Source organism: Carcharodon carcharias, chromosome 6, assembly GCF_017639515.1.
Source record: "Carcharodon carcharias isolate sCarCar2 chromosome 6, sCarCar2.pri, whole genome shotgun sequence".
Taxonomy (NCBI): domain Eukaryota; kingdom Metazoa; phylum Chordata; class Chondrichthyes; order Lamniformes; family Lamnidae; genus Carcharodon; species Carcharodon carcharias.
The window spans coordinates 153857956-153883335 of NC_054472.1; the positions used below are offsets into that span (position 1 = coordinate 153857956).

The 25380-nt window shown below is 42.4% G+C and overlaps 1 protein-coding gene across 4 annotated transcripts in view; it reads left to right on the forward strand.

The window, feature by feature from the left end:
• Positions 1–25380, forward strand: part of LOC121278926 (DNA topoisomerase 1-like) — a 141930-nt gene that overhangs the window by 24422 nt on the left and 92128 nt on the right. The window contains exons 3-10 of one of the 4 annotated variants that reach the window (XM_041189482.1): positions 2060–2201; positions 2371–2470; positions 3111–3160; positions 3929–4037; positions 8029–8084; positions 13115–13216; positions 14687–14800; positions 21853–21945. In XM_041189482.1, coding sequence (XP_041045416.1) covers positions 2060–2201; positions 2371–2470; positions 3111–3160; positions 3929–4037; positions 8029–8084; positions 13115–13216; positions 14687–14800; positions 21853–21945 — 766 coding nt within the window. The remainder of the gene's footprint in view (positions 1–2059; positions 2202–2370; positions 2471–3110; positions 3161–3928; positions 4038–8028; positions 8085–13114; positions 13217–14686; positions 14801–21852; positions 21946–25380) is intronic. The other 3 variants (XM_041189483.1, XM_041189484.1, XM_041189485.1) reach the window with 3 other exon arrangements.

Sequence of the window (25380 nt, forward strand, 5' to 3'; positions counted from 1 at the left end):
CCATAGGAATTATCCTTGCTGCAGCCCAGAAGAGACCTGGTGCTGATCTTCATGAGGCTGAGTTTCATTTTCTTCTTCCTCTTTGCCTTTCTATTGGAATGTAATTCATATGGGAGGCAAAGTTCTGATGTGCATAAAGTGCTTTGGACTGAGGTTTATCTCTTAAACTGACTCCTAGAAATCATCTGATGTGCTCTTGTGTAAACTTGGCAGTCTACTCCTCCATTCTATGTACTTTTCCAATAGGAGAGACTGGAGGTAGAACATGTGCTGCGTTTGAGAAATAGTGTCTTCATATTGGCTGACTGATTACTGGTACTGAGTCCATGTTTAGGGTGGCTGTTTATCAGCAGATCTAAAGGTGACCACTAAATCCTGAAAGGACCAAACTAGCATCAAATATATAAAAGATGGAAAGCTGGACTCTGTCAAGAATCAGGCTTGAGAACCAGTCAACTAGTGTGGCTGCCTTCCAGGAAGGCTCCACAAATCTTTCAACAATAATCATTAAGAATTTGCCAACGAGGTGCATACTTGCTAGCGTCAAATTAGCTCTATAGTAAGAAGTGGTTAATGGATGAAAAAAGCAAACTGCAATGGGCAATACTTTGCTCCTGAGCTTAATTCTCCAAGCTCTTCTGAACATTGGAAAGCATCAGTAGTCAGATGAGGATACTGGAGAAAGAAAATAAAATTGATTGCTCTAGGTATTTTGCTAAAAGGGCAGCCCAAGTAGCAGTGGATTTAAAGAAAGAGTATACAAGATTCTGAAGGGGCTTGACCAGATAGACCGAGAGATTAGATTCCCCAGCCAGGGGAAACAGAACACGGGGCAGGGGGAGGGTACAGCCTTAGGATAAGGGGAATGATTATTTAAGACCGAGATGAGGAGAATTTTTTTTTCACTCAACGGTTTGTGAATCTTTGGACTTCTCTAACCCAGAAGATTGTGGATGCTCCATCATTGAATGTATTTAAAGCTAAGATAGATTTTTAGTCTCATGTGCCTTGGGGAGTAAGCTGGAAAGTGGTGTTGAAGCCCAAGATTAGCCCAGAATGGTGGAGCTGGATCAATGGGCTGTATGGTCTACTCCTGCTTCTGTCTTTATGTAATGGAGCTATCCAAGACATACCAAAAATAAATAGGAGCATTGGAGTTTAAAACGTTTTTAAATACACACCCAAATAAAGCTTAATAAATTATAGAGGCCTCCAGATAAGAGTAAAATTAAAAGGGAGCACTTGGGATAAAAAGAAACAACTGACAAATGGATGACAAATAGAGACCATGAGGTGTGTTTGGTGTGTGATCTTCACAAATAGGAAAGAATGATACAATGGTGGGTACAGGAACTTGCAAAGGCAGAAGGATGAAAGGGGATTTTTGAGGCTGAATGGCTAACAAGATTCAGTAAGTGAGTTATCTGATAAGTGTTGTAACAAGGCTTGCATCAGATCTGGAGACTAATGGAATGGAGCTGGAGACCAGGACAGAGAGACAAATGCTAAAGGAAACCAAACAAATAGGAGCACAAGATGGGTTAGAGTTGGTAAAAGAACAAGTAGGAAATCCTTTTGAGCTACGCAAGTTATTTATATTGGATGACAGACATTGGATATTGTTCAGCATATAGATGATTACAAGGTTGCAGAGGAGAAGTTAGAGGGAACAGTTTCAACAAAGGTTAGTTTGCAGGTCACAAATATTGATGCTTTCCTCAAAAGAGGAAAGCAACTCACCTCCTTTGGCCACGTTTCTGGTTATCCCTTTGTTTTGCTTGGTGCCATTTCTTTTGTGAAGAACTTTGGGATGTTTCTCTGTGTTAAACCTCTTTATAAACCTAACTTTTTTGGAAGAAGTTTAATTTCCATGGTAGAGTGCACATGGATGAGGTTGAATCTAATACATTTCAAGTATAGCCCATTTTGAAATATTTACAGGCACTGGCCTACTGTTAGCAGAATTATCAATTTTTCCAGCTTCTGTAGTATTTTGCCCTTTCAAGTATTATATATTTGCTTATCATTTGTGTTGTCAATTTTAATGTCTGTATTTCAGAACTGAACAATGCCATATTAAAGGATGAAGAGAAAGACAAAAAGGTTACTAAATCTAACAAAAGCAATAAAGATGAGAAAAACAAGAATTCAAAACATAATTCACCATCTCTGCCTAAGACTGAGAGAGAACCGAGTCACAGGTAACGATTGAATGAAATTAGAAATGCTGTTAATATAAGGAAGAACTTGATATTAATTTAGTTGTGAAAGAGCTCAAGATTTTGTGACATCATTTGACTTTGGAAGTTCAAACCAGGATTTGTGTTTTTCCCCCTTCTTGTTTCTTTTTTTATAAAATTGTTTGTGTAGGAAACGCAAGAATAATCTGGCAGGAAATAACCTGAACAAAAAACATAAGGAAGACACCTCAGAGATGCAAATCAACAAAGAAGTTAAAATAGAGCAAAAGGTAAATTATAGTTGAAATTATACTGCTGACCTCTATTTCCCCAGCTTCCCAATATTCTCCTTATGTTTTCTAAAGATGCAGCTTCATGTACACGTGCAAGTTTCATGGTGTTGCCTGCACCTGATCTATTTTGCCATTTCTCTCTTGTGACCCAAGGCTATAGTTTTATCATGGACCGTATCGAGGCCAAGCCTAATTCTCAGTTGATATCCAGCCTTAAATGATGCTGAAGCAATTCATAGCATCCCCAGCTATCTAAGATCAGCCAATTCCATATTCCAGATCAAACCTTAGTATACTGTTTGGTACATTTACCCAGTAAGCCATTGGGAACCCTGGAAGTGATGTTGATTGGCATGCAGCATGGCATTTTCTCGACCCAAAGTGAGAGAGATGTTAGAGAAACTTTCTAGTGGTTGATGTACAATGTTTATAATAGGAGTCTGGACAGATATTGGGGATAATAAAAGACTTGAATAACCAGATAACTGATAAATTCCAGGGCCAAAAAGTAAGAATGCATTTCTACTCTAAGAGTAGTGTATGGTAGCTAAAGTCAAGATAATCAGTTTCCATGTGGTGGTTTAAGATGTCTCAATCCCTGTGTAATAATAACAAAACAGCTCATTATTTGTTACAGGAAAGCTATGATGCTACAGAAAAGAAAGTGAAAGGAAACTTACTGAAGAGGTAAAAACAATTCATGTGCAGTATGTTTTAAAAGAAAAAAATGAAAGGGATTTTAAAATCAAATCAACACCAGAAGTAGGTTGTTTACCTCATTGTGCTTTTGTTGGCTCTGAGCTATTTTTTTAAATATGTATTTTCCTATATGCTTTAAAAAAACAAATATCTATCTACTTCCCTTTCAAAAGCTAGGTTAAGGATTCAGCTTTCACCATTGTTTCTGCTAGGGCATAAAAAAGCTTTGCTCTTTTAACAAAAAAAACTCCTAACCTCTTCTCTGGATGATGATCTTACACCCTTGTTAGTAATTGTCCAATGAAAGATTTTCCCCTATTTTCCTGATCAAAATTCTTCATAATTCTTAGATCTGAACTCTCCAACAACTTGCATATTATCTTCTCAATATTTAGTTTGAGGAAATTTCTCCTCATCCACTACTGAATGTTAGACAAGCAGTCTGACAGCAATAACAACTTTTATAATTATATAGCACCTTTAATGGAATAAAAAAACCCAAGGTGCTTCATAGGAAAGTTATAAAACAAAATATGGCACCAAATCACATGAGATATTAGGGAAGATAACCACAGCTTGGTCAGAGGAAGATTTTAGGCAGTCGAGTACACTCTACCTGCCAAACTGACATTTTTCTTTTCCTTTAAGCTCTCATCTCCAAATTGGAAATGGTAAAAGTTGTTAGGTCATTTTAATACTCCATCAGTTGGTAGTTAATGAATTTTGTGGATCCAAGTTTTTTTTTATTTTGCACAGATCTACATGTCAGGAATCCTTTGAAGATATGCTCATGGGTATGGATGAACAGCTGAAAGAATTCTGTGCCAGGAAACAGAAAAATAAGGATAGGAAACACAAAGAAAGGGTAATTATGCATAGTGTTGAACAAAATTTTGAGCTATTTGCCCATTAAGCCTATTCCAGTCAGAGATCATGTATTATTCCCTTTTCAGGATCTTTCTTCATTCCATCCCATTACCACAATTTTTGATCTCTCTCCTCTCCTCCTCTCCACCCCCCACCCCCCTTAAGAGAAACTAAGGTTCTCACTTATCTTCACAAGTAGACATTGACAGAAATCAAGTGGGTCCATTGATGTCTCTTAGCTCCCAATTTTTTTGCCTAATGTATCCGTTCAACTCTCCCCTTCATAAGTATGTGACTCTATACTTGCTTTCGCTCACTGTGACTGAGCACCAAATGAAAGGTTTGGGAAATGGGTATCATCTGACTTTAATATTCACATTCAGTGTGGATTAATTGGGTTTCTAAAAGTAAGGAATATTTTCATGCATTTTCAAAAGGACAAAAATAGAACAGGAGTAAAAGTTCTAAATTGAGGGAAGACAAATTTCACATGGCTGAGGTGAGCTGGTGAGAGTGGCCTGGACACAGCTATTAGAAGGAAAAACTCTGTCAAAATCAGTGGAAGGTATTCAAAGGTGAGATCCTACAGGTACGGTGTAGGCATGTCCCTACAAAGAAAAGGGGTGTTACTGCCAAATGTAGAGTCCCCTAGTTATCCAGAAGCACACAGGCCAAGATAAAGCAGAAAAAGAAAGCTTATGATAGTCACAAAATACTTAATACTGTAGAAAGCCTAGAGGAGTATAGAAAGTACAGGGGTGAAGTAAAAATGGAAACTGGGAAAGCAAAAGAAGATACAAAAAGCATTGGCAGGTAAAATCAAAGAAAATCCTAAGTTTTTTCTAGTACACTAAGAGGAAGAGAATAACTAAGGAAAAGGTAGGGCCTATCAGAGATGTACATAGTAACTACTGGGTTGATGCAGAAGATGTAGGCAGGGCTCTCAATCATTATTTTGCCTCTGTCTTCATTAAGGAGAGGGATGATGCAGACATTCTAATTAAAGAGGAGGAGTTTGAAATATTAGATACAATAAACATAGTTAGAGAGGAAGCACTGGAGGGACTGGCATCATTGAAGGTCGATAAATCACCAGGGCTGGATGGATTGTATCCCAGGCTGTTGAAGGAAGCCAGGGAGGAAATAATAGATGCTCTGAGGATCATTTTCTAATCCTCACTAGATACAGGTGAGGTACCAGAGGATTGGAGGTCTATGATGTTGTACCATTTATTTAAAAAGGGTGTGAGGGATAGGCCAGAAAATTATAAGCCTGTTAGTTTGACTTTGGTGGTAGGCAAATTATTGGAAACCATTCTGAGACAGGATAAACTGTCAGATAGGCACGGATTGATCAAGGATAGTCAGTATGGTTTTGTTAGGGGAAGATCATGCCTTACTGACTTAATAGAACTTTTTGAGGAAGTAACAAGAAGGATTGACGAGGGTAGTGCAGTGAATGTTGTCTATATGGATTTTATTAAGGCATTTGACCAAGTCCCACACAGCAGACTGGTCAGAAAAATGAGATCTCGTAGGATATAGGGAATGGTGGCAGGTAGGATCCAAAATTGACTTAGTGACAGGAAACAAAGGGTAATAGTCGATGGATGTTATAGCGAATGGAAAACGGTTTCCAGTGGTGTTCCACAGGGCTCAGTGTTGGGGCACTTGCTGTTTGTTGTAAATATTAATGATTTGGACTTAAATGTGGGAGGCACAATTGGGAAATTTGCAGATGACATGAAAATTGGCTGTGTAGTTGATGGTGAAGAGGCTAGCTGTTGACTCCAGAATGATATCAATGGTTTGGTTGAGTGGGTGGAGAAGTGGCAGATGGAATCCAATCCAGGAAAGTGTGAGGTAATACATTTGGCAAAGGCAAGCAAAACAAGGGAATACTCAATAAACAGGAAGTTATTGAGAGGGGTTGAGGAAGTGAGAGACCTTGGAGTGCATTTCCACAGTTCCTTGAAGGTGGCAGGACAGATGGACAAGGTGGTCAAGAAAGCATATTGAATGCTTTCCTTTATTGGACGAGGTATTGAATACAATAGCAGGGATGTAATGATGGAACTGTATAAAACGCTGGTTAGGCCACAGCTGGAATTCTGTGTACAGTTCTGACCACCACATGACAGGAAGGATTGCTGTGGAGAGAGTGCAGAGGAGATTTACAAGAATGTTGCCAGGGCTTGAAAATTGCTGCTATGAGGAAAGATTGGATAAGCTAGGGTTGTTTTGCTTAGAACAAAGGGGGCTAATGGGTGACCTAACTGAGGTGTACAAAATTGAGGGGCCTAGATAGGGTAGTTGGGAAACGCTTGTTTCCCCTAGTTGAGGGGTCAATTACCAGGAGCATAGATTTGAGGTGATTGGTAGAGGATTAGAGGGGACATGAAAAGATTTTTTCACCCAGAGGGTGGTGGGCGTATGGAATTCCTTGCCTAAGTCGGTGGTTGAGGCAGAAAAGATCAATTCACCTGGATCTGCATCTAAAGTGCTGTAACCTTCTAAGCTGTGAACCAGGTGCTGGAAAGTAGGGTTAAATTGAGTGGCTAGTTTCTTTTTTCTCATTTTAGCTGGTGCATACACAATGGCTGAATGGCCTCTTTCTTTACTGTAACTTTTTTATGGTTCTGTTGGGCCAGGAGATGTGTCCTTAGCCAAAGGGTATTTATATGCCTATTTTGGATAAGTTAAGAATGGACTAGATCTTTTTGTCATGGCATGATGCTTATTTAGAGAATTATGTGTTGATGTGACAAAAGTCTGTGGAGAAATTGAGCTGAAGCATAAACTCTAGGGCCGTGTAATTGGGGGTCAGGGGGGTAACCCAAGGATGCACTGGGAAACCCCCATTTCCCCCCCACCCCACCCCCAGAAATTCTGAGGTACGGTTTACATGCCAATTGCTTGGGAAACTTTCCTTGGGCAATTGCCCTGCACTGCTAACCATCTGAAAACCCAATTTGAATTGCAAACTTCGGATGGTTCCAACCGTTACATCAACAGTTACTCAGGACCAGTTAGAAGAATTAAAACCACCTCCATATTCAGGCTAACCATTCTACAGATCCACACTAACTTCCCTCATGTGACTTCATCTCCTTCTCTTCCCCCCTCCCCCTCTCTACCCCCCCCCCCCCCCCCCCAACCAAATTTGGATTCTTCCTCCCGCCCGACCCAAGTCTCTCCCCCCTCTGGGACCCACAGTGTTGTAGAAAAGTTGGCATGGCCTCTTTACATCTGACTGAGCTACCCACAGCACTAGGTCTCTGGGACACACTGCACTGCCTGGATCTCACCTAGCCTGAGTCAGAAGGTCAGACGAGATAGGATCGAAAACGATTTTGCATAAGAATGTAGGAGCAGAGTCGGAACCTGACTCTGATTGTCACTCTGCTGAAGTTCAGGCCCACTGAGGATCCAGATTGAACTGGAAAGTGAAGCAAAAATGAAAAATGGTGCAGGTTCATCACAGCCAGCTGTGATGGATATCAGTGGCATTGGATAAAGGCTCAATCACTTTGAAGCATGTCAGGGTTTCAGGCTGCTTGGGTCAGTGGAGATCAAGATGGGCTTTTTGGCAGCATTATCCACTTGTATTTTTAAAAAGAAAAGTAGCTTTTCAAATGGTCGGCAGGTTGTAGAGGTGTCACAGCCTTCGTCCATTGTATTCAGCAGACCAAATATACACAATGAAAACCAGCCAAACAAAGCCAATCCCTTGTACCTTGGTAGTATGTAAGACTGTGATTGGAATGAAGTTCAGCCAGTGATATATTCAAATGGAATGTTTCTTTAGGAAATCTAACTCTATCACAAAAATTCAACTTTTTGCAAATAGCTGCTTCAGAATAGCTATTCATGTATATTGCATCAATCACAGCACCTGAAATTTAATACTTTGTGTGAAGAATTTTGATGTTACAATGCCAAGTACAATATTTACATGTAAGTATTAAGTATTAAAATTACTTTTGCAGGAAAAGACTAATTCCTCCAATAAACCACAAGACAAGGAGGAAAATAACCTTGGCAGGTAACGTTTTTTGGCTAGTGTGACTTATACTGATGAATTATCTCTACCATGACCATTTTTATTTTATTATTTTTTCTGTTTTAAAGGTTTATAATTTAGGCTTTTATGGATGTTTTTATTATCCTCTGGTATCTAACTCAAAAGGTCAATTTTACCTCTGCCTAAATAGTGAATATTATAAATTGTTCATCTGTGGAGGACATCTTGCTTCCATTCTGTGAATAATGGAATTGATCATCAGGAGTGAACTTGATACTCTACAACTCTAACCTGGTTTCAGAAGGAGATGATGATTAGTTCTGGTCAACACTGGCTATTGGATGCAAAGTAATAAGATTTATAGATGGTGAACTAAGATAAACCAGTAAAATCTGAAGAGGTGGCTCAGAAATTTCAGCATGATTTGGACAATTTTTGTAAATAGGCAGAACAATGGCATATGAAATTTAATAGAATCATAGAATGGTTCCTGTCTGTGAAATGATGATTGTCTATGGGAAAAGTCCAAATTGAAATGATCCTAATCCTTCTCCTAAACACTAGATACAATATGTGACTGAAGAAATAGCTGAAAAAATGCAATTTTCTTTCGGATTTCAAAATATTCATTAGCAGACTTCCCTATGGTCCCAGATTCATTTACCAATCTGTACCCAGTTGCAGAAGAATTGTTGGTAGGGGGAATTGTATGCAGTTGGTCACAAAGTGGGGAGGGAACAACCAGGTTTTCCCACTCCTTTTCCCTGCTAGAAGTGTAATCATCAGGTGAGAACGGTAGTGGGATTGACTTTTTTCCACACTTCATGCTGAGGTTTGCGCAACAGACTATTGATTCTTTATTCTTCCATTATACATGCTCTTATTTATGTAAAACTTCTTAGGTAATCAGTTACTTATTAATAATAAACTAATTATGAAATGCAGTTGAATCTTGTGCACCTAATACTCCTAATCCTGAATCAAGAGCTTTAAAATTAAGTAGGTCTTAGCTAGCTATGCGTTAGATCAGAGGATTTAGGGGCTCCATGGCAGCAGGAGTTTGGCAATTGTCATTTTTTTCCTTGGACTATCTATTTTTAAAATGAAATCTGTGAATCTTTGATTATCTTACTGGGAATTAAGTTGATATAGGACTAGTCAGTGTTACCATTTTAGTGGTTTAAAGTTTCAGAATTTAAACATCAATATCACAAGATTCTTGGATATGTGTAAACCATCATTGGGATGTTTCACTAGATTATAACACTATAAATGAAAGTTGCTGTTGTTGACTAATCTGCTGTGAGCCTGTCTTTTTTTTTTTGGAGTATAATTTCCAACAGACACTCCCTTGGTGTTGGTACACAAAGCTGGCCCAAGATAAGTTACAGATGGATTCCCTAATGGCTTTGTATTTATTTTAGGTGTAACACTAGGAAAGTCACAGAAACCAAATTGGTTTGACCAGTAGCCAATTCGTATATGTACTGTGGCTGCACTTAGTTGATGATGATCTGGACAGCCTCTCCCCTTATCAGCTGTTATTTAAAATGCCAATGTTAACAGCAACTGCTCCTGCTATTGTTGCTTATACTTTGATCTGATTCTGTTGTAACTTCTTTCAGCCTAACCCCAGTTCATTTCAACATTTACCTTCCATGTAAAATAGTAGTTTTCCCATATTGCTTCACCCCCTTTTCCTTCAGTCTTAAATGTTGATATGCTCTCTGCCTCAACTGCCAACATGTGAATCCTGCAGTCTCAATATAAATCTCTACCATCCTTACCTGGTCTGGTCTGCATGTGACTCCAAACTCGCAGCAATGTGATTTGACTCTTAATTGACCTCTGAAATGGTCTGGCAAGCCATTCATTTGTAGGTGGCGTGCAACCACCTGTTAAAGGGCAATTAGGGATGAGCAATAAATGCTGACATTGCCAGCAGTGCCCAAATTCCAAGAATTTTTTTTTAAAAGCCAGCTATCCATCCATACATAGAGAGAGAAATGTTTATAATTGTGTTCTAACAAAAAAAAAACAATTCTTCAGTATTTTGTCATCTTAATTTATTCTTAAACTAGCATTCTGATGAGAACCCTGTCCAGTTGTTTATTGTCGTGGTAAACAGAATTATTGAACATTCCAGTGATGCTCACTATGGTTTTAAGAGATGATCAGTAAACTGGATTTACCAATCCAATTAGAAGTTCATGTTAATGTTTGGTTCTGCTGTGAGTGCTTATTTTGACTTTTTAACCTTTGCTTTTCATGGAAGCTTCTTTTCAAGGTCTCCTTATAATTAGGCTCCCCCTGGTTATGGACTGTACTGCCAGTTTTAAATATTACTGTCTTACTTGCATGGAGAATTTAGTATTATTTTACCAATCAGCTGTTGTCTAAGAAATTTGACAAATTTTAATTGAAAGCTTTTTTTGATGATCAAACTGTTCCAGTACAGCTACAACACTGACATATGCTTGGCCTAAATAGCCAAGTGGTTATGGTACTGGGTTTGTAACCCCAAGATCAAGAGTTCAAATCTCACAATGGCAAACTATGAAACATGTAACTTCATCTGAAACAGATGGAAACGGGTTTGTACTCAAAAGAGTTACAACACTGACATCTACCTGGCAATGTGGAAAATTGCCTAGGTATACCCTGTAAACACAAAGCAGGACAAATCCAGCTGGACCAATTACTGCCCTATCAGCCTACATGCAACCATCAGCAAAGTGATGGAAGGGGATCAGCAACAGTATTATCAATTGGCACTTGTTTAGCAATAACCTGCTCACTGATGCTCAGTAAGGTTCTGCTAGGGTCACTCAGCTTCTGGCCTCTTTACAGTTTTGGTTCAAACATGGGCTAAAGAATTGAACTCCAGAGGTGAGGTGAGAGTGCCCCTGACGTCAAGGCAACATTTTACCGTGTGGCATCAAGGAGCCTAAGCAAAACTGAAATCAATGGGAATCAGGGGAAAGGCCCACTAGTTGGAGTTGTAGCTAGCATAAAGGAAGATGGTTGTGTTGTTGGAGGTCAGTCATCTCAGTTCCAGGACATCACTGCAGGCGTTCTTCAGGGTAGTTTCCTAGGCCCAACCATCTTCAACTGCTTCATCAATGACCTTCCTTCCATCATTAGGTCAGAAGTGGGGATGTTTGCTTATGATTCGCGACTCCTCAGATACTGAAGCCATCCATGTACAAATGGAGCAAGACCTGGACAATATCCAGGCTTGGGCGGACACGTAGAAAGTAACATTCGTGCCACACATGCCAGGCATTGATCATCTCCAACAAAAGAGATTCTAACCATCGCCTCTTGATGTTCAATGGCATTACCATCACTGAATCCCCACTATCAACATCCTGGGGTTACCATTGACCAGAAACTGAACTGGACTAGCCATATAGAAACATAGAAAATAGGAGCACAAGTAGGTCATTCGGCCTTCGAGCCTGCTCCACCATTCAATATGATCGTGGCTGATCCTCTGTCTCAATGCTGTATTCCTGTGCTCTACCTATACCCTTTGACACCTTAGTCCAGAAATTGATCTATTTCTTTCTTAAATATATTCAATGACTTGGCCTCCACAGCCTTCTGTGGTAGAGAATTCTAAAGGTTCACCACTGAGTGAAGACGTTTCTCCTCATTTCAGTCCTAAATGGTCTCCCCTGTATCCTGAGACCATGCCCCCTTGTTTTAGAACCCCCCCCTCGCCCCCCACTGACCCCCGCAAGCCAGAAGAAATATCATCCCTGCATCCAGTCTGTTAATCGTTGTCACAATTTTGTTTCAATGAGATCCCCCCTCATTCTCTCAACTCCAGTGAATACAGGCCTAGTCGGCCCAATCTGTCCTCGTATGACAATCCTGCCATCCCAGGAATCGGTCTGGTGAACCTTTGCTGCACTCCGTCTACACCAAGTATATCTTTTCTTAGGTAAGGAGACCAAAACTGCACACAATACTCCAGGTGTGGTCTCACCAAGGCCCTATACAGCTGCAGTAAGACATCCTTGCCCCTGTACTCAAGCCCTGTTGCAATGAAGGCCAACATACCATTTGCTGCCTCAACTGCTTGCTGCACCTGCATGCTTGCTTTCAGTGATTGATGTACAAGGACACCCAGGTCCCTTTGTACATCAACACTTCCCAATCTATCACCCTTTAAATAATACTCTACCATTCTGTTTTTCCTACCTAAGTGGATAACTTCACATTTATCCATGTTATACCGCATTTGCCAGGTATTTGCCTACTCACTCAATCTGCTAAATCACCTTGAAGCCTTTTACCACTCTCTACCATCAGTAAATTAATGGAAGGGGCCAGCAACAGTGCTATGAAGTGGCATTTGCTTAGCAATAACCTGCTCACTGACACTCAGTTGGCTTCTGCCAGGGTTACTCAGCTGTGGCTACAAGAGCAGATCAGAGACTAGGAATCCTGTGATGAGTAACTCGCCTCCTGACTCCTCAAAGTCTGTCCACCATCTACAAGGCACAGGTCAGGAGTGTGATGGAATACTTTCCACTTGCCTGGATGAGTGCAGTTCCAATAACACTCAAGAAGCTGGACACCATCCAGGACAAAGCAGCCTGCTTGTTTGGCACCCCATGCTCAAACAATCACTCCCTCCATCAGCGCCACACAGTGACAGCAGTGTGTACCATCGACAAGATGTGCAGCAGGAACTCACCAAGGCTCCTTGGACAGCAGCTTCCAAACCCTTGACCACTACCATCTAGAAGGACAAGGGTAGCAGACACACATGAACACCAGCATCTGGAAGCTCCCTTCCTAGCCGCTCATCATCCTGACTTGGAAATATATTGCTGTTCCTTCACTGTCACTGGGTCAAAATCATGGAACCCCCTTCCTAACACCACATGGACTGCTGCAGTTCGAGAAGGCAACTCTCTACTACCTTCTCAAGGGCAATTAGGGGTGGGCAATAAATGCTAGCCAAGCCAGCGACGCCCACACCCATGAATGAATTAATAAAATATTTGACCCGGCATATTTTCTTTCTTGTACTTTAGACCAAATGATGACCTGAAATCAACAGGCTGTGATAATGGAGACACAGCTAAAAAACTAACAAGCAAAGAAACTCCAGCAAGGGAAGATGACCTTTCTAAGGCGTAAGATGAGAAATGTTCATTCTATCTTGGGCTTGTTTGTTAGTGGTGAGGATCACTGTCTGGTGGAATATATGATAAATACAGTGTTTATCATCAATAGAATTGAGATCATTCAAATAATTTCTCGAACCTTTGCCAGTACTATGAGACTTCTCCATTTGTTAGTTTCTTGTCGTTGGACATTGTCTGCAGCGAAGAATACAAATTAGGCATTATACCCAAAAGCAGGTGGGTACTGTTGCTGTGAGACTCCCCACCAAGCATCTTCATTCTCCCTTTGAGACTTTATCTGGTCCCCACTCATCACTTGTCTGCAATAGGGAAATTGGGAGGTGGGAAATGAATAGAATGGAGCACTTACTCCTGGGTATCTTCTTGCTGTGGCTCATTGCATTGGTATCCCCAGCCTTACCTTCTCATCACCAATCAATTTTTATTAATTTACAGTCCAAACAGCAAATGCTAGAAATTCATTCCTTTTCTGCATTTGTAAAGACATGAAAGCAGGAACATGAGTTCATCTTTGCTTGATGCAAATGTTAACTACCTTCCATTACAGGTCCACCATTTTTTGTTCTTATTTCAAATTTGCTGAGGAATTTATTTATTTGATAACCTCTTCTACAGCACAATGTTAAAAAAATAATTGATTATCTTTGATTCACGTTGTATATGATTGTTTAGGGGAGAAAGGTGATTTTTTTACCAGCATAATTCAGTGCCATGTAAAGTTCTATTTTTCTCATTCTTGTGCAAAAGGATTTAAAGGAAAGAGTTGTTGACATGGTTTTTCTTTAAACACCCTATGATTGACTCAATACTGAATGGCTGGTAGCAAAAGACCATTCCAGCCTGCCTTGCCAATCTCTGAGTTTGAAAACAGAATACACAGTATTGTTAATTTTTGTAACATGCCTGTCAGTGGTTTCAGTCATCTCTTGGACAGTGCAGTCCAAATGTTCATCATCATTCTTTGTGTAAAATAATTATTTGATCTCCATTCACTATCCATCTTTTGAGTACCACCACTATGCACTCTTTCATTTAAAAGGCAGCAGTCAAGTCTTTTGATTAAGCTAAGTGCTTTCAGAGCTTTGGTCAAGGGATTTGATTCTTTGATTTGAGTTTCTTCGTTATGCCTGCCACCTGGTATCTTGCATGTATGGGCCATGCGGATCTATTCTCTCTGATCTTACAGCAAAACGGGATGAGCTTTCCACAGTACCCAACGTGATTTGTTGTCAAAACCACTTTCTGCTCTCTTTTCACCTCTGCCATTTCTGTGCCTTGTCCCAATGGGGTAGACTTATTATTCCTAGCTTTTGCTACTCTACCTCGCTATTGAGCACTCCCCCCATCCCTTTTCTATCATTAATCAAGTGTTGTGTTTTAGGAAATTGATTTACAAAGGCATTGTGCTGGATGTGTCCTCAATGAAATCAATACAATAGAAATCCTTTTTTAAAAAAGGCATAATTTGAATGTGAAATCCGAGCCACAGATCACCAAGGAAGATTCTGGAAATCATGAAAGCGAGCAGACTGAAAAAAGTGATGAGCAGAAGGACGAGGATCCTTCTATAAAGTGAGTGAATTTTATGGCACTCTTCTAAAGGTGATGATTGATTGAGTGTAGTCTAAAAACAAACATGGTTCCTGATGTTTAAAAAAAAACTTGTTTTTGTTCAGACGGGTTGGAATCTTTACTATTCTATATTAAATTCATTCTACTTTCAAAACTTTTTGTCATTGGGAACAATAAACTGTGTACATCAATACATCATAAAAACAGAGCTGGAAATATACAACTTGTCAGTAAACACCAGGAAAAGAACTGTTTGATTATTTCCACTTAAAACAGTTTTTTTCATGGGGAAGATGGTGGCATAGTGGTAGTGTCACTGGAGGCCTAAGCTAATGCTGTTGGGTACAGATTTAAATCCCACCAGGACACCTGGTGGAATTTAAATTCAATTAATAATTCTGGAGTTGAAGTCTCAGTAATGGTGGCCATGAAACTATCATCAATTGTCGTAACAGCCAGGATGCAGGGGCCATTAGATTCTCCTGGATCTCTGGATTCCCTCAGATACAGGGTGTGATCGACTACACCCGTGTGGCGCTCACGTCTCCGTTGCTGCACACAGTGGAGCACATCAACTGAATGTGCAGCTGGTATGCGACCACCAGAAACTATCCTGCAGGTGAGTGCACAACATCCTCAGTTGGTCACAGACCCCTGGAATCTTCCAGGGTCTGCAGAAGCTGCAAGGATGGCTCCTCCAGGACAAGGGCTACCCACCTGGTATTTTGCATGTATGGGCTGTAGCTGAGGACAAGCGTCTGGTGGCCTGAAGTGCAGCAGAGCAATGGTCTAATGAGGCTCATGCTGCAGCTCTCAATTTGGTGGAGCAGACCATCAGGATGCTGAAGATGTTCCTGTGCCTGGACCGGATTGGTGGAGCCCTACAATACAGTGTGCAGAGGGTGTCATGCATCGTCATCGTCTGCTGCACCCTTTACAACCTGTTGCTCCAATGGGGAGAGGAGCTGGCTGAGGAGGAGATGGAGGAGTTGCACCTCTCTGATGAGGACGCCGCCGACAGGGATGAGGACGAGGATGAGGAGGTCCTCAGAGACAACTGACTGGGATGAGGCCCTCACATTGGCAAGATGAAGCAGGCACGCTCGGGAGGCCCTCAAAGCTGCTAGGTTTGTGGAAGATGATGACGACATGCAGTGAGATGACCCCAAAGATCCTCACAGTGCATTTGTGAACATTTGGCTCCAGTCTGGCTTATGGCAGTGCAGATAACCTCTGTGAGAATGCTCCTGTCATGGAGATGTAGTGGAGGCCCTCACTGTTGCTCGATTGCAGGAGGATGATGACTACATCAGTGAGGACGCTCTGAAAGCCTTCACATAGCCTCTGAAATGTCTGACTCTTGTCTGGTTGAGGGCAACTCTGTGATCAAGATAATATCATGGAAACGCAGCCAAGAAACTTTAAAAGCACCTGATGCTTTGTCTGCCATCAGCACCTGAGCTGTTCAGGAGCTGGAGCACAGCATCAGTGGTCACAGATGCTGAAGAGATTGGGGCCAGCCCCTTAAAGGTGCTGAGAGCGCATCGAGAGAATGAGAGAACTCTATGGTGCCTGCCCAATACATTCTGGCAACAATGACAAGTACCGCCGAGGTGCAAGCATCAGTAATGTTTCCAGGGAGTGTGTAGCCGGACCATCGCTTTGTCCTGAAGGCTGCACAGAACACTGGGAAGTGGCCCTGGACTGAGACACCTGCCTTTTAACTTGTGCAGAAAGGTTTCACATCTGAGTGACAAGAACACTGCTCATCGAAACAAGGAGCCATAAGCAGGGAGACACTCCTTGAGAGTTTATTAACAATAGTGAATAGTACGTACAAGTGATTAACACCTGTGCACAAGCTGTGCAATAACAAGAAAGAGTTAATTCTCCTTGCCTTTACATCTTGGTGCTCTCCGGACATCCACAGCGGAGGTGGAGACAGCCTGGTGACTGCGATGCCCCATCTGTGATGACTTTGGCGGGCGTTCTGTAGAAGGCCGAGACTTGGAGAGCCCTGGACTTTCGGGTCCTGGGGTGTGGCAGTGGCACCCTCCTCTGCCTGTGAAGCTGGAGCTGCTGAGGTCACAAGAAGAGGGGATTCTGATGGGCCAGTCACTCCCGGAGTCAGCTGGATGGATGGGCCCAGTGTGTGCATCTGCTGATCCTCATCTCTATGGGTGCTCGTGGGTCCCTGGCTAAGTCCTTGAGAGGAAGGGATAGCTGGAGTGAGACCAAGCTGCCCCGCACCCTTCTTGCATACACACTGTTGTAGACCAACTATGGCATCAGCGATGGAGTTGAGCCCGCACAGCAGTGCAGGAATGACGTCCTGGACCAAGGTCGTCATGGCGGCTGCCATCCTACCAGTGTTGACCTCGGTGCATTGACATGCCAGTGCTTTCATCTCCGCCTGAAGGTGGACGGACTCCTCCATTGTGCCTTGCAATCTGAGGAGTGTAGCGGACATCCCTTGCTGGTGTTCCTGAGCTTGCCTTTGCAGCTCCAGCAACTGTGAAATGAGCGAGTCCAGAGGCTCGTCATCCCACTCAGCAAATTTCTGGTCTCCAGTCCTCCGAATACTGCTGCCGTGTGATGTGTTTACCAGATTGTGATCCCATGTTTATTCTAAAGCTAGGTCCCACCTAGATGTGTTTCTCTGCTGGTGAGGGGTATGGGTGAGTACTGTGACAAACTTTGAGGAGGGTGCCTTTAGATTCCTCTTCGGAGGTCTCTTTGGGGCATGATTGGAGGCCCTGTGTCATGGACTCTGGATTCTGTCAGCTGTTTGGCAGTTGTGCCTGTGAAAGCAAGGAGAGATAATTAGTGCATGGTAGCAGCCTGTGAAAGAGGGCACATCACTCTCATAGCGTGGTTATTTGATGGATGTTGCACTGCTGGATCCTCATTTAGTAGGGCAGCACCGACCTCACCGTCAGCACAGAACATTTCCAGATTCTTGCCAGCCAGCTGGATGGCCCTGTTTCAAAGTCCATGAGGACCTTGATTTCAGGTATTCCACCACCAGTCTGCGACCTCTCTTGTGTGCCAGCTTGCCCTGCATGGGTAGAGATGGAGAGAGTGTAAGCAGGATGCCTGCCAGGCCAGATAATGTGCCTGGCCTGTGCGGGTGTTGTGGTCCCATGGACGGGCTGAGGGCAACAAAGGTGTATGAGAGAGTGAATGATGATGTGCCTTGTACTGGCAATGAGTGAGGGCCCTGTGGATGTGTGCTGGGTTTGAGAGTGAAAGTTGAGAGTGATGAAAAGAGTGACTTACCCTGGTGGAACGGAGGCGATCATTCATCCTTTTGCGGCACTGGGTGGCTGTCCCCTTCTGAAAAGCGTGGGCACTGACCACTGCTGTCACTGCCTCCCAAGCCGGATTGGTCACGTCACGTTGCTGCCCATCCTGCAGCCAGAGCGGGGGCACAGGACATCCCAGCGGACCTCCACAGCATCCAGCAGTGGTTCGAGGGACCTGTCATTAAACTGGGGGGCTGTGGCCTTTTTTCCTTTGCTGGCCATGTCTCCTGGGCAGCGGTGGTGAGCTGGTAGCGATGAGCAGTGTCCTGGTGGCTACCTTTTAAAGATGGCGGCTGGCGTGGTGCAACAGCAGAGCGATGTCAGGAGGGCGAATCAGAGCCTGCTTACCAAGGAAAATGGCGTGCTTCCCTGGAATGCATAAATAATGAGGTGGGTTTGGCACGATACGGCATGAAAACCCTCCCTTGCGGCTGCCAGGTAAAATGTCCTGGCTGCTACCACACATAGTGCAATTCTGGGAAAATTCCACCCAATGTTTGTTTGGACATGGAGATTTGAGGGTTGAATAGGATGCCATGTCCAGAATGGATAGTGGAGGCAATATAGATTTCATGGCATTGTTGTAAAGAGTGCAAGGATCGAAGGACTTGGGGGTTAAGTGGATTCATGTGCATAGACTTTGAAGATGGTAGGACATATTGGACAGGCTTTGGGGAGTCAGTAGATGAGTTTCTTGTCAGAGTTCCCAGCCTCTGACCTTATCTTGTAGCCGCAGTATTTATATGACTAGTCCAAATGGTAATCCCCAGGATATTGATGGATGACATTGAAATTTAGGACGATAGGTGATATAAATGTTACTTGCCAGCTAAGCATATGGGATCTTAGAATTTTGAGGCATGAGTACAGAAGCAGGGTTATGCTAAACCTTCATAAAGCTCTGCTTGGTCCAATGCTGGAGTATTGTTTCCATTTCTAGTCACCATACTTTAGGAAGGATGTGAGATTCCTGGAGAGGGTACAGAGGAAATTTACCAGAACAGTTAAAAGATGAGAGATTTAGGTTTAAGGATGTAGATAGTGGGGGATTTAGCGATGGTAATGCAGTTGAACCTAAAGGGGAGATGGTTAGATTCTTTCTTGTCATTGAGATGGTCATTGTCTGGCACTTGTGTGGTAAGTGACATTCATGCTACCTATTGGCCTAAGTCTCAATGTTATCCATCAACATCCTGGGGGTTACCATTTTTCAAAGACTAAGTTGGACTAACCATATAAATACTGGCTACAAGATAAGGTCAGAGACTGGAACTTCTGTGACAAGAAACTCACCTCCTGGCTCCCCAAAGCTTGTCGTGCATCTGCAAGGCACATGTCAGGAGTGTGATGGAATACACTTTGCTTGCCTGGATGAGTGTGGCTTCAACAATGCTCAAGAAGCTCAACACCATCCAGGACAAAAGCCACCTTTTTGACTGAGAGCTTAAACATTCATTCCCTTCACCGTTGGCACATAGTACACGCTGCTGTCACTGTCTACGAGATGCACTGCAGCAGCTCACTAAGGCTCCTTCAACAGCACCTTCCAAACCCATGATCTCTACCACCTAGAAGGACAAGGACAGCAGATGCGTGGGACCATTATTATCTGCAAGTTCCCCTCCAAGCTACACATCATTCTGACATGGAGCTAGCTGCATCACTGTTCCTTTATTGTCACTTGGTCAAAAAACTGGAACTTCCTTCCTAACAAAACAGTGGGTGTACCAACACCATATGGACTGCAGCGGTATAAGAACGTGGCTCACCAACACCTGTTCAAGGGAAATTGGGGATTAGTGCCAGCTTTGCCTGCAATGCTCACATCCCAGGAACATGTCTCTTTAAAAAAAACCTCTGCTCTGATCTTGTGCAGCTGTTGCATCTCTTTGAGGGTGCAGTAAGCAGAGATACAGAAGGGAAGGGTTGGGGTGAGGGAAGGGGTGAGTAGTGTGGAAATCAGTTTCATAGTCCATCTGCAGCTTGCACTTCTTGCCAGATAGCAGCTTGAGGGTGAGGTGGATTTGAGAAGGGGTGCAAGATGGAAACATACTGCCATTCTGAAAGTTTTCAGCAACGCTTCTGTCACAGCTGGCCCTGTGATGTGGAGCACTCTCTCCTTCAGGAGGCTCAGGTGATTTAGGCACACCCTTCATTCAGTTCTGCTCCCTCCTATTGTGAGCCACCTTGTCCTGCAAAGAGCAGGAAGAATATCAGCCCGTATGTTGTAATGCATTTTGGAGGTGTGCCTCCATACCTAAATAGCTGAAGGTGTGTGGAAACAGAGATGCGGGACAGTGGTACACTGAGCAACATGGGAGGTTGGTGGAGTAATGGGTGGGGGATGCCATGTGAAGACACATTCACTGACCTTGACTTCCCCTGTTATGGTCATTGAGCTTCAAGTGATATTGCTGCAAGATACCTTGATATCTAGAGATTGACCTGCTCTCATTCCTTTCTCAGACTTTGCCTTGAGGGCCTCTTTGCTCCCTATGTAAATATTGATTCCCTTCTTTCCAACTCTGTTACTAAAATCTCTAGTGCTGCATCAGGGAAAACTGGGAACCTTATCTCTTTCCTGTTGCTCCATTTTCTGTGCTTTTGCTTCTTTCCAAGTCTTCCACGGTGTGTATAGAAATTGTTGCCGACTGAATGCAGATCCCCTTTAAGAGGAAGGGCTGCCTTCAAGACTGGTAGGGTAGCTGAACCAAATGCCAGTGACGCACATGGCTTTTTGCATTGTACAGCCAGTCAGCAACACATTTCATGGGGCTGCGCGCTGATATCACTGGATGAAGTTGGCGTGCTGCCTGCCTCTGAAACCAGGTGCACTTGAAAATGGGCCTAATTGAATTTTTCGTCCCTGTTTTTCCAACTTTTCTTCATAACACTGTCCCCTGATGATCAATCTTATCCTTCTCTGCACCAGTTCCAGGACATGAATGTCCTCTTGCCTCAGTAATCACAATGTAAGCATTATTCGTGGTGTGGCCTGGCCAGAGCATAGTACTGATTCAGTGATCTCAGGCTTTGTCTTTTTTGGAAGCATAGATCAGAATTATGCTTTTAGAATCAGAAAGTGATTACAACATAGAAGGAGGCCATTCAATCTGTCATGTCTGTGCTGGCTTTCTCCATAGCTGTGCAATTTTTCCTCCATGTATCCAAGTATCTTGAAAGTCATGATTGAATCTACCTCCACTACACTCTTGGACAGGGTATTCTAGATCCTAATGGCTTATTCCTTGATTGCTGTTGAACGTTGGCTGGACACAGTTAATCTTGAGTTTAGCTTCACCTTCTGATCTTTTCTTTCTCAGCCTCTTTTATCTATTATGATACCATTTTTTAATTATTCCGTTTTTTTCCCCCTGTACAAGTGTACACCTTTTCAATTAACTGAACTGGATTTCATCTGCTATTTTCTACTCATTCACAAATATTATCTATTCTTTGTTCCCCATGCCCCAGTTTAGTGCAATCTATGAAATTTGACTAACCAGAATACTGATTACTTAACAAAAACTGACATTAAAAAGCAGGTTTTTGCAATAGTTGTAATTTTAGAATGGAGTAATGACAATATTATTTAAGCAGAGCTAAATCTACAGAACGATGGACTTCTGTAAGAGGATGAAGGTTTGTGGTGGAAAGCAAGGCAAGACTAAGATGAAGAGCCTCACACTAAGGGATTGTGACATGAATATCTGTCTAATCTGAAGTTTATTTTCTTTATTGTTGTAGGTTGAGTGAAGAACAAGATCTGGATGGAAATGAGATTCCAGTTGGAAATATTAAGAAAATGAAAAGGGTCTACTGTAATGCCAGTTATGGACAGTAAGTGTCCAAGTGACGTGATATGGTAGTAGTCAAAGATTTGGTTAGTCTAATGAAACCATTCAATTATCAGAAATATTTGTTGAATGCAATTGTTTCTTTCCTTACATTCCTCCTCTTCTATTTAAAGTCATACTTCTTGTAAATGTCTGAAACAACAGATTTGTGTTTATTTGGTGTTTTCTTTCTGGACCAATACACCTATCTTGGGAACAAGAGTAGGTCATTCAGCCACTTGAGCCTGCCCTGAGATTTGATTAGATCATGGTTGATCTGTATCTCCATGTAATTTTATCAATTTTTGCTCCATATCCTTTGATATCCTTCCTCAACAAAAGTCCACTGACCTTGGCCTTAAAATTTTCTATTGACCCAGCATCTACAGATTTTGGGGGAAGAGGGTTCCAGATTCCCACTACCCTTTCTGTGGAGAATATGTTTTGATTTGTATCCTTAAAAATTCTAACTCTAATTTGAAGTTGATATCTTGTTCTAGATTCTCCCACTAGAGGAAATAATTCCTCCCTATCTATTAATATGTTTACTCATCTTAAATAACCACAATTAGATCACCATTCAACCTGTTAAACTAGAAGGAATGCAAGCCAAGTTTATGAAATCTGTCCTCATAACTTCTCTTTTAAACCCTCATATAATTTTGCTCAATCTTTACTGTGTCTCTCCCATATATATCTTAAGGTTCAGTGCCAAAAACTGAACATAACACTACAAATGGAGTCAGACCTATGTTCTGTGTAAATGAACCATCAGTTTTTCTTCTTGAGAAGGTGAACATTCAGTAATCTAATTCTATTTTCTGTAACTCTTTGTTTGTATCTTTTTGTTTGTATCTTTTAATGATCTGTGCACATGGACTCCACCAGAAATCCCTTTGCCTCCATTGCTCCTAAAACATCATCATTAAGAAAAGTTTTCTTTCTCAGATCCAAAGAGGAAGACCACACATTAAACTACCTGACAAAATTTTGTAACTTTCTGCCCTCATCTGCACAGCTTACTATGTGTCTTAACTTCCTGTCATCTGAAAAGTTCAGAGTCTCTTACCTCCCAAACAACTACAGACCCATGTCACAAGGTTCACTCAATTTTGTGTACTTCTTGTCTGGAACCTTATCAAATGTTTTCTGGAAGTTTATATAGACAACCGCCATAGACACGCTCCTTTGGCTATGCTGGTTACCTCGTCAAAATCAGTTAGACGAGATATCCATGTTGACATAATATCAATGGGATAATATCTTAGATAGATTTGCACTGACAATTTCAGGTTTCCTTTACTTTTATTTCCTATTGAAATACCTGGCCTCCAATCAGAACATTGATCCTGAAGCTCCTGAACACGATGTGGTAGCAGAGTGGTTTATTTATTGGACTAGTAATCCAGGGACCTGGGCAACTAATCTGTAGATGCGAGTTAAAATCCTGATCTGGTTCACTAATATCCTATTAAGGAAGGAAATATGCCATCCTTACCTGGTCTGGCCTACAGGTGACACCAGACCCACAGCAACGTGGTTGATTCTTAAATACACTCTGAAATGTCCTAGCAAGCCAATCAGTTGTATCAAAACCACTACAGTCAAAAAAAGGAATGAAACCGGATGGACCACCGGCATCGACCTAGGCACCGGAAACTACTATGGCAAACCCAGCCATGTCAACCCTGCCAAGTCCTCCTCACTAACACCTGGGGGCTTGTGCCAAAATTGGGAGAGCTGTCCCACAGATTAAGTCGAGCAACAACCTGACATAGTCATACTCATGGAATCATATCTTACAGATGATGTCCCAGACACCGCCATCACCATTTCTGCCTATTTATGTCCCATCAACAGAACAAACCCAACCAGAGGTGGCGTACAGTGGTATACAATCGGGAGGGAGTAGCCCTGGGAGCCCTCAACATTTATTCTGCACCCCATGAAGTCTCATGGCATCTGGGCAAACCTGGAACAGGAACCCTCCTGCTGTTTACCACCTACCTTCATCTGATGAATCAGTATTCCTCCATGTTGAACACCACTTGGAGGAAATACTGAGGGTGGCAAGGGCATAGAATATGCTCTGGTTGAGGGACTTCAATAGCACCACTACTAATCGAGCTGGCGGAGTTCTAAATGACGTAGCTGCTAGACTGAGTCTTAGGCAGGTGGTGAGGGAACCAACAAGAGGGAAAAATGTACCTGACCTCGTCCTTGCCAGTCTACATGTTGCAGATGTATCTGTCCATGACAGTATTGTTAAGAATGACCACAGCAAGCCCCATCTTCACTTTGAGAATGCCCTCCATCATGATGTGTGGCACTACCCCACTGTACTAAATGAGGGAGATTTCGAACAGATCTAGCAACTCGACTGGGTATCCTTGAGATGCTTTGAGCCATCAGCAGCAGCAGAATTGTATTCATCCACAATATGTAACCTCATGGCATATCCTGCACTTCATCAATACCATCAAGCTGGGGGATCAGTGCAGGCTGGCATGCCAGGAGCATCACCAGGCATACCTAAAAATGAGATGTCAAGTTGGTGAAGCTACAACACAAGACTACTTGCATGTCAGACAGCGGAAACAGCATGAGATCGACAATGGTAAGTGAACTTGCAAGCAATGGTTTAGATATAAGCTCTGCAGTCCTGCCACATTCAGTTGTGGACAATTAAGCAGCTCCAAAATATCGCCATCCTCAATAATGGGGGAGCCCAGCAAATCAGTGTACAAGACATTTGCAACAATCTTCAGCCAGAAGTGTCGAGTGGCTGATTCATCTCTGCCTTCTCCTGAGGTCCCCAGCATCACAGATGCCAGTCTTCAGCCAATTTGATTCATTCCAAGCGATATCAATGATTGGCTGAAGGCACTGGATATTACAGAGTGTATGAGCCCTGACAACATTCTGGTAATAGCACTGAAGGCTTGTGCTCCAGAACTAGCGAGGCTTAAGACTTGTGCTCCAGAACTAGCTGTGGCCCTAGCCAAGCTATTTCAGAATAGTTACAACACTGGCATTTACCTGTCCACAAAGAGCAAAGCAAACCCAACTTGGCCAGTCACTGCCCCATCAATCTGAGCTCGATCATCAGCAAAACGATGGAAAGTATGGTTATCAGTGCTGTCAGGCAACACTTACTCAGAAATAACCTGCTCACTTTGGGTTCCGCCAGGGCCACTCAGCTCCTGACCTCATTACAGTCTTGTTCCAAACATAGACAAAAGAGCCAAGGTGAGAATGACTGCCCTTGACATCAAGGCAGCATTTGATTGAAAATTGCTTCAAAGAGCCCTAGTAAAATTGAAGTCAATGGAAATCAGGGAAAACTCTCTACGGGTTGGAGTCATACATAGCACAAAGGAAGATGGTTTTATTTGTTAGAGGTCAATCATTTCAATCCCAAGACATCACTGCAGGAGTT